General features: G+C 46.3%; 1 protein-coding gene across 3 annotated transcripts in view; it reads left to right on the forward strand.

The window, feature by feature from the left end:
- NPR1 (natriuretic peptide receptor 1) overlaps positions 1-12,606 on the forward strand; it is a 288,426-nt gene that overhangs the window by 182,748 nt on the left and 93,072 nt on the right. For 2 of the 3 annotated variants that reach the window (XM_069768091.1, XM_069768098.1), the window contains exons 5-6: positions 862-953; positions 1,024-1,162. The exons of the other annotated variant lie outside the window; for it this stretch is intronic. In XM_069768091.1, coding sequence (XP_069624192.1) covers positions 862-953; positions 1,024-1,162 — 231 coding nt within the window. The remainder of the gene's footprint in view (positions 1-861; positions 954-1,023; positions 1,163-12,606) is intronic. 3 annotated transcript variants of the gene reach the window in all.

Below are 12,606 nucleotides of genomic sequence, written 5' to 3' on the forward strand. Positions count from 1 at the left end.
TGTTCCCTCATCTCCCCTTGTGTCAGTCATTAGTGTCCCCTTATCTCCCCTTGTGTCAGTCATTAGTGTCCCCTTATCTCCCCTTGTGTCAGTCATTAGTGTCACCCCATCTCCCCATGTGTCAGTTATTAGTGTCCTCTCATCTCCCCGTGTCAGATACTAGTGTCCCCTCATCTCCCTGTGTGCCAGTCATTAGTGCCCCCTCTTCTCCCTGTGTGTTAGAAACTAGTGTTCCCTCATCTCCCCTTGTGTCAGTCATTAGTGTCCCCTCATCTCCATGTGTGTTAATAATAATAATAATCTTTATTATTATATAGCGCTAACATTTTCCTCAGTGCTTTACAGTTTTGCACACATTATTATTGCTGTCCCCGATGGGGCTCACAATCTAAATTCCCTAACAGTATGTTTTTGGAATGTGGGAGGAAACCGGAATACCCAGAGGAAACCCATGCAAACACGGGGAGAACATACAAACTCTTTGCAGATGCTGTCCTTGGTGGGATTTGAACCCAGGACCCAGAGCTACAAGGCTACAGTGCTAACCACTGAGCCACCATGCTGCTGCGTTAGTCATTAGTGTCCACTTATCTCCTTGTGTGTCAGTCATGAGTGTCCCCTCATCTATCCGTGTGTCTTAATCATTACTGTCCCCATGTGTCAGTCATTCGTGCCCCTTTATCTCCCCGTTTGTCAAAAAATAGTGTCCCCTCATCTCCTGTGTTGTCAGTCATTACTGTCCCCTCTCGTCCCGTCAGGCTGTGTCCACCTTCACTGCTTTCCGCTCAGCCCGGATGGCTATGACGACCTTTTGGTTTCCACACCATGGCTCTTTTGCCATTAATTCTCTGCGTTTTACAGGCGTGTCCGGGTTCATGAGAATCGATGACAACGGTGACCGTGACACAGACTATTCCCTGTGGGACATGTCCTCGGACACTGGAGACTTCCAGGTACCAGAGCATCAGCTTGTAAGATGGTGAGGCCAGAATGTGCTCACCTGCATCTTTCTTCTGCTCCTAGATTGTGGCCATATACAATGGGACCCTTCGGAGAATTGTACGGGTACCAGGACGGGACATCCACTGGCCGGGGAGTGGCGTCCCGCCCCTCGACTTCCCTCCTTGCGGATTTGATAACAACAATCCAGCGTGCAAGAAAAGTGAGTTGTCATGTGCAAGGACGGGCTCGGGCATAAATCAGTGTCTAAGTGTACCCGAGATTGCTCCTGCTTGTTGGGTGAACTCATTGCTTTTAGGAGTGTGGTCTGAGTCCTTGCCAACTCATTAATGCAAAGCAATGCTTCACTCTGACCGCTGGGTCATGGATAACTGGTTTTGCACTGGTTACCATGGAAATAATGGGGGCACTGCACCGTGTATAAGAGTCTGCAGAAAATGTCAGATATTATCACTATGGGCATGTTTCAGACTTATAGGCACTAGGTAATTTGTGTAATTCCTGCCATTAAGTCTGCTATTGGTGCAGGACACGCGGGATGTGTATGACATGCTACCAAGCAGTTGTATGTTCTTTATGTACGGCATCTTGGTCCTTATTATGATGTTCCCTGTGTCGGCCACAGTAAAAGTTAATCGTTTTCCTCTCGCATAGACTCTCCTAAGTGTTGGGCATTGTCCTCATTATACTGTTACACTGTTACTCGTTCCTTGTGGTGGACGTGTTGGCTTCACCGTCTAGCTCGGTGGTTGTCCGTTCACATCGTCATATTGCTCAGAAGGTGTCAGGTTGCTGAGCACTAATAGTTTCCCCCAAAGAACACATGTAGACATCATCATATTGGTCACCAGTTGTATGTTCTCTTTGTTGGACACATTTAGACATCATATCGATCACCAGTTGTATGTTCTCTCTGTTGGACACATGTAACTGTCATCATATCGGTCACCAGTTGTATGTTCTCTCTGTTGGACACATGTAGCTGTCATCATATTGGTCACCATTTGTATGTTCTCTCTGTGGCACACATGTAGATGTCATCATATTGGTCACCAGTTGCATGCTCTTTCTGTGGGACACATGTAGATATCATCATATTGGTGACCAGTTGTATGTTCTCTCTATTAAATACATGTAGATATCATATTGGTCACCAGTTGTATGTTCTCTCTGTGGGACACATGCAGATATCATCATATTGATCACAATTTGTATGTTCTCACTGTTGGACACATGTAGATATCATCATATCGGTCACCAGTTGTATGTTCTCTCTGTTAGACACATGTAGATATCATCATATTGTTCACCAGTTGTATGTTCTCTTTGTTGGACACATGTAGATATCATCATATCGGTCACCAGTTGTATGTTCTCTCTGTTAGACACATGTAGATATCATCATATTGTTCACCAGTTGTAAGTTCTCTTTGTTGGACACATGTAGATATCACCAGTTGTATGTTCTGTGACAGTCACAGGTAAAGTAATACACGGGAGATTTGTGTCACTGTGCTCAATATTCCTCCAGCACACTACATGTTGTCAGGGTTACAGCCCCCCGAGGAAGCCCAACGCGAAACGCGCGTCGGGGCTGCTGGCGACACGCACTGGCACATTTATATGGGTAAGATTGGCGGTGTACCTACTTCTATCTATTTACTTTCCTTGATAACCCTATATAGGATTGAGTACACGTTACGATTACTATATTTTGAAGGGATATAGCCTCATGCATCTTGGCACCTTACTTTGCACTAAGCACTTTAGGGATGTATGTTGTACTATATTCGGTTATAGGTTATCCGCCTGCTATGCCTTTGGTGTTATTACAGTGTTAGTGTCTTTTGTATACGCATCATCCCTGTACCCTGTGTTGCTGATTTGTATGTGCGTGATTTATATGTTTAATAAACTTACTGTTTAATGTCTTATACTTGCATATGGGACTTTCTTACTCCTTGGTTTTTGTAGGATTGGCTATTTTGGAGTGTCCTGGTAATTTTTGTATTGTCCTTATAAATATGGGATTATATCCCGGTGTTTAAATTTAGGATATGTATCAGTGGTATCAGTTCTTAGTTTTAAGTCAAAGTTGCATATTGGGCTGGTTTCATGTGAAACTTGATAGAGCGGGTGGGAGGAGGTCCACTTTATCTTCTACAGAGCTGCTGGGACCTGTGTCATGTATGGAAAAGACAGCGTGAGCACAAATACGAAATAAAGGAAGGTGCAAGGGTTAGGTTCCCAAACCATATAGATGCTAGATAGTAAACCCAGCACTCCAGTATATATTGCAGCAAGGTTTATTGTAGTATGAACAATAAAATGTGGTATGAATGGTGAATGGTATTAGTACCTGGAGCAAACGTGCTCCCTGAGACGAGCGGTGGACTCCGCGTCAGGGAGCACGTTTGCTCCAGGTACTAATACCATTCACTCTCTCCTATAGCGATCTGCATTGCGCTTGAAGCCCCATACTTGCCTTATACAAACGGCACTACTTATCTACGGTCTACTTCTGCTATTGAACATTATGTAACTGATGATGGTCATCACAGACCGAAACGTTTTATTGTTCATACTACAATAAACCTTGCTGCAATATATACTTAAGTTGAGGACCTGTGTCATGTCATGATCATGTGGTCAGTCACAGGGTCTGGGGTTTAAATAAATGGGCTCTACAGGCAGTCTGGGTTCAGCAAGACTGGAGAGAGGAGTCTCCAGTGATTTGGTGTCTTGTGTGAAAGAGAGACTGAACCGGTATTGCTCCAGAGCAGCGTGCCACTCGCAACATATGGACTGTGTTGCAGAATTTTGTTTTTTGTTGTTTTCCTGTTTGAGCCGGAAAGGCTGAGTTTATTTTCCCCTCATGTTGGTTTATGCTGCCTTATAGTAAACCAACGAAGATTTAAAGAGACTGTGTTCCCATTTTTTCTTCCTTTTAATACCGCCATGTGAGTTGAACTACCACAAGTGGTGTTTAGAATGCTGTCAACGTTCCCGTAATGCCAGTAGCAGCTGTGGTCAAGCTGGATGTTCTGTGTAAAGGAGGCCACAAGCCAGCAGACGACGTCAGGGAGGATCTGCTCAAGCATCTGGTTAGCGCACAGCAGCAATAGCTGGCGCATCAGGAGACGAGTAAGTTGCTTATCCAGCATCTGCAACAGCAGCACCAACAGCATCAGGACCAGTTCAGACTACAGCAGCAGCAGATCGAGTTGCTTGCCGAGGCAGTTCGTGGAAGACTGGAAGCCCAGCCCTCAAGTCCAGGAGACGATACGCATGTCCGGAAGGCGGTAAGATGCAGAAAATGATCCCAGGTGATGAGAGAGGCATTTCTGTTTTTGAGCTGGTAGCGGAGCGAGAGAGACTGCCCCCAGACCAGGGGGTGGAGGTGCTGGCCCCTATCTAATCGGTGAGGCTTATTATTATGACCTGGCCTTAAAAGATTCCAGGGAATATGCCAAACTAAAAACTGAGATACTGGCACGCTCAGGGTGACTATGTCTGTCTGAGCACAAAGGGTTCATCACTGGGCGTATTGCGGTTGAAAAACCTCGCTCCCAAATGTTCGACTTGCTGCATCTGGTGCAGAAATGGTTGCAGCCAGAGTCCTCCACCCCAGCTCAGATGGTGGAGCGGGTTGTAATGGACAGGTTTATCCATTCCCTACCAAGGCCGGTGCAGACATGGGTTGCCCAGGGAGATCCCCGAAATGCGTATGACCTAGTCTGCCTAGTAGAAAAGGTACCAGGTGGTGAGATCCCTAAGGAAGCCTGGCAGTGGTGCATCTCCTTACTGGGGTGCCCAGCGGGAGCCCGAGTCCCAAAAGAGGGGTAGCAGAGCCACCCCTGGGGGAAGTCCGAGGTCCCAAGGAATCGTTGAAGGGTTGCAAAAGACTGCTGGTAAAGACCTGATCTGTTGGCAGTGTCATGGTCCTGGACACATTGCTGCCCATTGTCCTTTGTCTTTTGAGCAGATGGATTGCAGCCTAGGCAGGCATTGCTCATATTTTGCTTATCCTGCTTGCAGTGTGGATAATCAGCCAGGAGATGGGCCTCAGTCATGTCCCGTGACCATAAATGGGGTACTGGTGTCAGGACTATTGGACTCGGGGAGTTTGGTGACCCTGATAAGGGCCACACTTCACCACCAGTTGATATCAGGGAAGCATGTGGGTGTCTGCTGTATCCACGGCGATGCCACGGACTACCCCATTGCCAGAGTGTATATAAAAACAAACTGTGGCATTGAGTCCCATGAGGTCGGGGTTGTGAGAGACTAGCTACACCCCGTGATAATCGGGCGGGATGTTAGCCTGTTTTTGGGATTTGTGAGCAAAGGCTGGGATACGAAGTGATTCAGACAGAAGCCAACTCAATCCTGATCAAATCCCATCACAGCCAGAGGTGGAGGAGTTCCTCTTGTGTGTCCTGGCAGGTGACGAGGAGGAGACAATGGTCAGTGAGGCCGAGGTTCCTGATTTGGGGGTTTCTGGGGAAAATTTTGGCTCTGCTCAGGTGCGGGACCTTACCATAAAAAATGCATTTGAAAATGTGTCTGTGATAGATGGGGTTGCTCAAGAGCCGGAGGCTGACACCAGGTTCCCACAAGCTTCTACTGACTTCTCACCGTTCAAGCTCTTTTATGGTCGACATACACGAGGGCTCCTGGACATTGCCAAGGAAACCTGGGAAGCCGAGGTAACGCCACACGGGAGCGTCATAGAGCATGTTGCCTAGTTACAGGACATGATGGCAAAAGTGATACCAATCGCGAAGGAGCATCTTCTGCAGGCACAGGAGGCACAGACAAGGGTGTATAACCGTTCTGCGAGAGTGAGGCAGTTCCAGCCTGGGGACCGCTTGCTAATGCTTATCTGTTATGAACTGGTGGTTTAGGAGCAACATGGGACGAGCACTGAAGGAGGTGGTACCTGTACTGACCGCAGTCAACACAACACTAGAAGTAGCCGTGGGATGCTCCTGTCACTCGCTAGGCACCTCGTCACAGCCTGAGAACTAACTACCCCTAAAGATAGAAACAGGAAAACTATCTTGCCTCAGAGAAAATCCCCAAAGGATAGATAGCCCCCCACAAGTAATGACTGTGAGTGGAGATGGAAAAAACATACGTAGAATGAAACCAGGATTTAGCACAGGAGGCCAGTCTAGCTAGATAGATAGGACAGGATAGAATACTGTGCGATCAGTATATAAAACTACAAAAATCCACACAGAGTTTACAAAAATCTCCACACCTGACTAAAGGTGTGGAGGGTAAATCTGCTTCCCAGAGCTTCCAGCTTAACTGAATTAATCCATACTGACAAGCTGGACAAAACATAGCATGCACAGAACGAATAAGTCCACAACATGTGGACAGAAAGGAGCAAAGAAAGGACTTATCTTTGCTGAACTGGTCAGGATATCAGGGAAATCCAAGAGAGATGTGAATCCAACCAGGAACCATTGACAAGCGGCACAAGCTGAAGGAAAGAGCCAGGCTAAATAGCCGAGCAGAATAGACAATCAGTGGAAGCAGCTGCTGACTGCTAAATCCAAGGAGCAGCCATTCCACTTAAAACCACCGGAGGGAGCCCAAGAGCAGAACTCACAAAAGTGCCACTTAGAACCACCGGAGGGAGCCCAAGAGCGGAATTCACAACAGTACCCCCCCCTTGAGGAGGGGTCACCGAACCCTCACCAGAGCCCCCAGGCCGATCAGGACGAGCCAAGTGAAAAGCATGAATCAAATCGGCGGCATGGGCATCGGAGGCAATAACCCAAGAATTATCCTCCTGGCCATAACCCTTCCACTTGACAAGATACTGAAGCCTCCGCCTCAAAAAACGAGAATCCAAAATTTTCTCAACTTCATATTCCAACTCTCCCTCAACCAACACCGGGGCAGGAGGATCAACCGAGGGAACAATGGGCACCACATATCTCCGTAACAAAGATCTATGGAAAACATTATGAATGGCAAAAGAGGCTGGAAGGGCCAAACAAAAAGACACAGGATTGATAATCTCAGAAATCTTATAAGGACCAATAAACCGAGGCTTAAACTTAGGGGAAGAAACCTTCATAGGAACATGACGAGAAGACAACCAAACTAAATCCCCCACACGAAGCCGAGGACCAACACACCGACAGCGGTTAGCAAAACGCTGAGCCTTTTCCTGAGACAACGTCAAATTGTCTACTACATGAGTCCAAATCTGCTGCAACCTGTCCACCACAGAATCCACACCAGGACAATCAGAAGGCTCAACCTGCCCCAAAGAAAAACGAGGATGAAAACCAAAATTACAAAAGAAAGGTGAAACCAAAGTAGCCGAACTAGCCCTATTATTAAGGGCAAACTCGGCCAATGGCAAGAAAGCCACCCAATCATCCTGATCAGCAGACACAAAGCATCTCAAATAGGTTTCCAAGGTCTGATTAGTTCGCTCAGTTTGGCCATTTGTCTGAGGATGAAACTCCGAAGAAAAAGACAAATCAATGCCCATCCTAGCACAAAAGGCCCGCCAAAACCTAGAAACAAACTGGGAACCTCTGTCAGACACAATATTCTCCGGAATGCAATGCAAACGAACCACATGCTGAAAAAACAATGGAACCAAATCTGAGGAGGAAGGCAACTTAGGCAAAGGTACCAGATGAACCATCTTAGAGAACCGATCACAAACCACCCAGATAACAGACATCTTCTGGGAAAAAGGAAGATCCGCGATAAAATCCATGGAAATATGCATCCAGGGCCTCTCAGGGACCGGCAAAGGCAAAAGCAACCCACTAGCGCGGGAACAGCAAGGCTTGGCCCGGGCGCAAGTCCCACAGGACTGCACAAAAGCACGCACATCCCGCGACAAAGAAGGCCAGCAAAAGGACCTAGCAACCAAATCTCTGGTGCCAAAAATCCCAGGATGACCAGCCAACACTGAACAATGAACCTCAGAAATTACCATACTTGTCCATCTATCAGGAGCAAACAGCTTCCCCTCTGGACAGCGGTCAGGCTTATCAGCCTGAAATTCCCAAAGCACCCGCCGCAAATCAGGGGAGATGGCAGAAAGAATTACCCCTTCCTTAAGAATGCCAACCGGCTCAAGGACTCCAGGAGAATCAGGCAAAAAACTGCTAGAGAGGGCATCAGCCTTAACAGTCTTAGATCCCGGAAGATACAAGAACAAAAAATCAAAACAGGAGAAAAACAGGGACCATCGAGCCTGTCTAGGATTCAGCCGCTTGGCCGACTCGAGGTAAATCAGATTCTTATGATCAGTCAAGACCACAACGCGGTGCTTAGCTCCCTCAAGCCAATGTCGCCACTTCTCAAACGCCCACTTCATAGCCAACAACTCCCAATTGCCGACATCATAATTGCATTCCGCAGGCGAAAACTTTCTGGAAAAAAAAGCACACGGTTTCATCAAAGAACCATCAGAATCCCTCTGAGACAAAACGGCCCCTGCCCCAATCTCAGAAGCGTCAACCTCAACCTGAAAAGGAAGAGAAACATCCGGCTGACGCAACACAGGGGCAGAAGTAAATCGGCGTTTAAGCTCCCGAAAGGCCTCAACAGCCACAGAGGACCAATTCGTCACATCAGCGCCTTTCTTCGTCAAATCAGTAAGGGGCTTAACCACACTGGAAAGGTTGGCAATGAAACGGCGATAGAAATTAGCAAAGCCCAAAAATTTTTGAAGGCTCTTCACAGATGTGGGTTGAATCCAGTCATGAATAGCTTGGACCTTAACAGAATCCATTTCCATAGACGAGGGAGAAAAAATAAAACCCAAAAAAGAGACCTTCTGAACTCCGAATAGGCACTTAGACCCCTTCACAAATAAAGCATTATCACGAAGGATCTGGAATACCATCCTGACCTGCTTCACATGAGGCTCCCAATCATCGGAAAAAATCAAAATATCATCCAAATATACAACCATGAATTTATCAAGATAATTGCGGAAAATATCATGCATGAAAGATTGGAACACAGATGGAGCATTAGAGAGCCCGAATGGCATCACGAGGTATTCAAAATGGCCTTCGGGCGTATTAAATGCAGTTTTCCATTCGTCACCCTGTTTAATACGAACAAGATTATATGCCCCTCGAAGGTCAATCTTAGTAAACCAACTAGCCCCCTTAATCTGAGCAAACAAATCAGTAAGCAAAGTCAAGGGGTATTGGAATTTGACCGTGATCTTATTAAGAAGACGATAATCTATACAGGGTCTCAAGGAGCCATCCTTCTTAGCAACAAAAAAGAAACCCGCTCCCAATGGTGACGAAGACGGCCGAATATGCCCCTTCTCCAAAGATTCCTTAACATAACTCCGCATGGCGGCATGCTCTGGCACAGACAGATTGAAAAGTCGGCCCTTAGGGAACTTACAACCTGGAATCAAGTTAATAGCACAATCACAGTCCCTATGTGGAGGAAGGGAACTGGACTTGGGCTCATCAAATACATCCTGGAAATCCGACAAAAACTCAGGGACCTCAGAAGAGGGGGAAGAGGAAATTGACATCAAAGGAACGTCACTATGTACCCCTTGACAACCCCAACTAGTCACAGACATAGTTTTCAAATCCAGCACTGGATTATGTTCCTGTAACCATGGAAAACCCAGTATCACAACATCATGCAGGTTATGCAACACCAGAAAACGTCAATCTTCCTGATGTGCTGGAGCCATGTACATGGTCATCTGCGTCCAGTACTGAGGTTTATCCTTGGCCAATGGTGTAGCGTCAATGCCCCTCAAAGGAATAGGGCTCTGCAAAGGCTGCAAGGAAAAACCAAAGCACCTGGCGAATTCCAAGTCCATTAAGTTCAGGGCAGCGCCTGAATCCACAAATGCCATGACAGAAAAGGACAACAATGAGCAAATCAGGGTCACAGATAAAAGAAATTTAGGCTGTACAGTACTGATGGTAACAGACCTAGCGACCCTCCTAGTACGCTTAGGGCAATCGGAAATAACATGAGCAGAATCACCACAGTAAAAACACAGCCTATTCTGACGTCTGAATTCCTGCCGTTCTGTTCTAGTCAAAATCCTATCACATTGCATAGGCTCAGGACTCTGCTCAGAGGACACTGCCATATGGTGCACAGCTTTGCGCTCGCGCAGACGCCGATCAATCTGAATGGCCAGAGACATAGACTCGCTCAAACCAGCAGGCTTAGGGAAGCCCACCATAACATCTTTAAGGGCTTCAGAGAGACCTTTTCTGAAAATAGCAGCCAGAGCATCCTCATTCCACTTAGTGAGCACAGACCATTTCCTAAATATCTGGCAGTATAATTCTGCCGCTTCCTTACCTTGACACAGGGCCAACAGGGTTTTTTCTGCATGATCCACAGAATTAGGTTCGTCATACAATAATCCGAGCGCTTGAAAAAATGCGTCTACATTCAGCAATGCCGGATCCCCTGATTCAAGGGAGAATGCCCAGTCCTGAGGGTCACCACGCAGCAAGGATATGATGATTTTAACTTGCTGAATGGGATCACCAGAAGAACGGGGTTTCAAAGCAAAAAACAATTTGCAGTTATTTTTAAAGTTCAAAAACTTGGATCTGTCCCCAAAAAACAAATCAGGAGTAGGAATTTTAGGCTCCAAAGCCGGAGTCTGGACAACATAATCTTGGATACTCTGTACTCTTGCAGCAAGTTGATCCACACGAGAAAACAAACCCTGAACATCCATGCCAGAGCATAAATCCTGAACCACCCAGAGATCAAGAGGAAAAAAAAGACAAAACAGAGCACAGAAAAAAAAATGGCTCAGAATTTTTTTTTCCTTCTTTTGAGATGCATTTGATTCATTTTTGGCCACTTGTACTGTGATGAACTGGTGGTTTAGGAGCAACATGGGACGAGTACTGAAGGAGGTGGTACCTGTACTGACCGCAGTCCCTAAGCTCAACACAACACTAGAAGTAGCCGTGGGATGCTCCTGTCACTCCCTAGGCACCTCGTCACAGCCTGAGAACTAACTACCCCTAAAGATAGAAACAGGAAAACTATCTTGCCTCAGAGAAAATCCCCAAAAGATAGATAGCCCCCCACAAGTAATGACTGTGAGTGGAGAGGGAAAAAACATACGTAGAATGAAACCAGGATTTAGCACAGGAGGCCAGTCTAGCTAGATAGATAGGACAGGATAGAATACTGTGCGATCAGTATATAAAACTACAAAAATCCACACAGAGTTTACAAAAATCTCCACACCTGACTAAAGGTGTGGAGGGTAAATCTGCTTCCCAGAGCTTCCAGCTTAACTGAATTAATCCATACTGACAAGCTGGACAAAACATAGAATGCACAGAACGAATAAGTCCACAACATGTGGACAGAAAGGAGCAAAGAAAGGACTTATCTTTGCTGAACTGGTCAGGATATCAGGGAAATCCAAGAGAGATGTGAATCCAACCAGGAACCATTGACAAGTGGCACAAGCTGAAGGAAAGAGCCAGGCTAAATAGCCGAGCAGAATAGACAATCAGTGGAAGCAGCTGCTGACTGCTAAATCCAAGGAGCAGCCATTCCACTTAAAACCACCGGAGGGAGCCCAAGAGCGGAATTCACAACACTTATCCCCACGGTGGAGAGCAAGTTCCTAGGCAAGTGGCATGGACCATACGAGGTGATGGAGAAACTGAGTGAGGTAAAATACAAGGTACACCAGCCAGGCTGAAGTAAGCCGCACCAAACGGTATGTTAGGTATGTGAACTTGCTCAAGCCACGGCGAGATTGGGAATCACTGAAAACCTCATGCCTGGGAGCCAGTCGCAAAGCCACAGTGGAAAATGTCACCGTTGCAGAGACTCTCACGCCGGTCCAGAGACAATAGTGTCTGGAACTGTTGCCGCATAACCATGACCTGATATCAGAGTTGCCAGGGCATACGCAGATGATTGAGCATGACGTGTTGACAGAGCCACATGTAAGAGTGAACCTCATGCCCTATAGAATTCCCGAAGGACGATTTAAATTTAAATACATCAGATAGGGATTGCATACATCAGTTAGGACTGCTCTGATATGGGTATACCTTGATGTTTGGTGGAGCAGCTTAGTATACATTTTTTGCAAAAAACGTATCAACCAAATACCCTGTTTTTTACATCTTTTTACTAGCACTTGCGGATTACTGTGATTTTTTTGAAACTGAGTGTTTTTGGTTCTACTATGCTCTTTTGTGTCTTCAAGATGCTGTGGTAGCCATGGTTGTTCAGTATGCCTTCAATTTTGAATAAATCCCTAATAATGTCACCAGCAAAGCACCCCCACACTATCACACCTCCTCCATGCTTCACGGTGAGAACCAGGCATGTAAAGTCCATCCGTTCACCTTTTCTGCGTCGCACAAAGACACGGTGGTTGGAACCAAAGATCTCAAATTTGGACTCATCAGACCAAAGCACAGATTTCCACTTGTCTAATGACCATTCCTTGTGTTCTTTAGCCCAAACAAGTCTCTTCTGCTTGTTGCCTTTCCTTAGCAGTGGTTTCCTAGCAGCTATTTTACCATGAAGGCCTGCTGCACAAAGTCTCCTTTTAACAGTTGTTGTAGAGATGTGTCTGTTGCTAGAACTCTGTGTGGCATTGACCTG

This window comes from Ranitomeya imitator, chromosome 1 (assembly GCF_032444005.1).
Source record: "Ranitomeya imitator isolate aRanImi1 chromosome 1, aRanImi1.pri, whole genome shotgun sequence".
Classification (NCBI taxonomy): domain Eukaryota; kingdom Metazoa; phylum Chordata; class Amphibia; order Anura; family Dendrobatidae; genus Ranitomeya; species Ranitomeya imitator.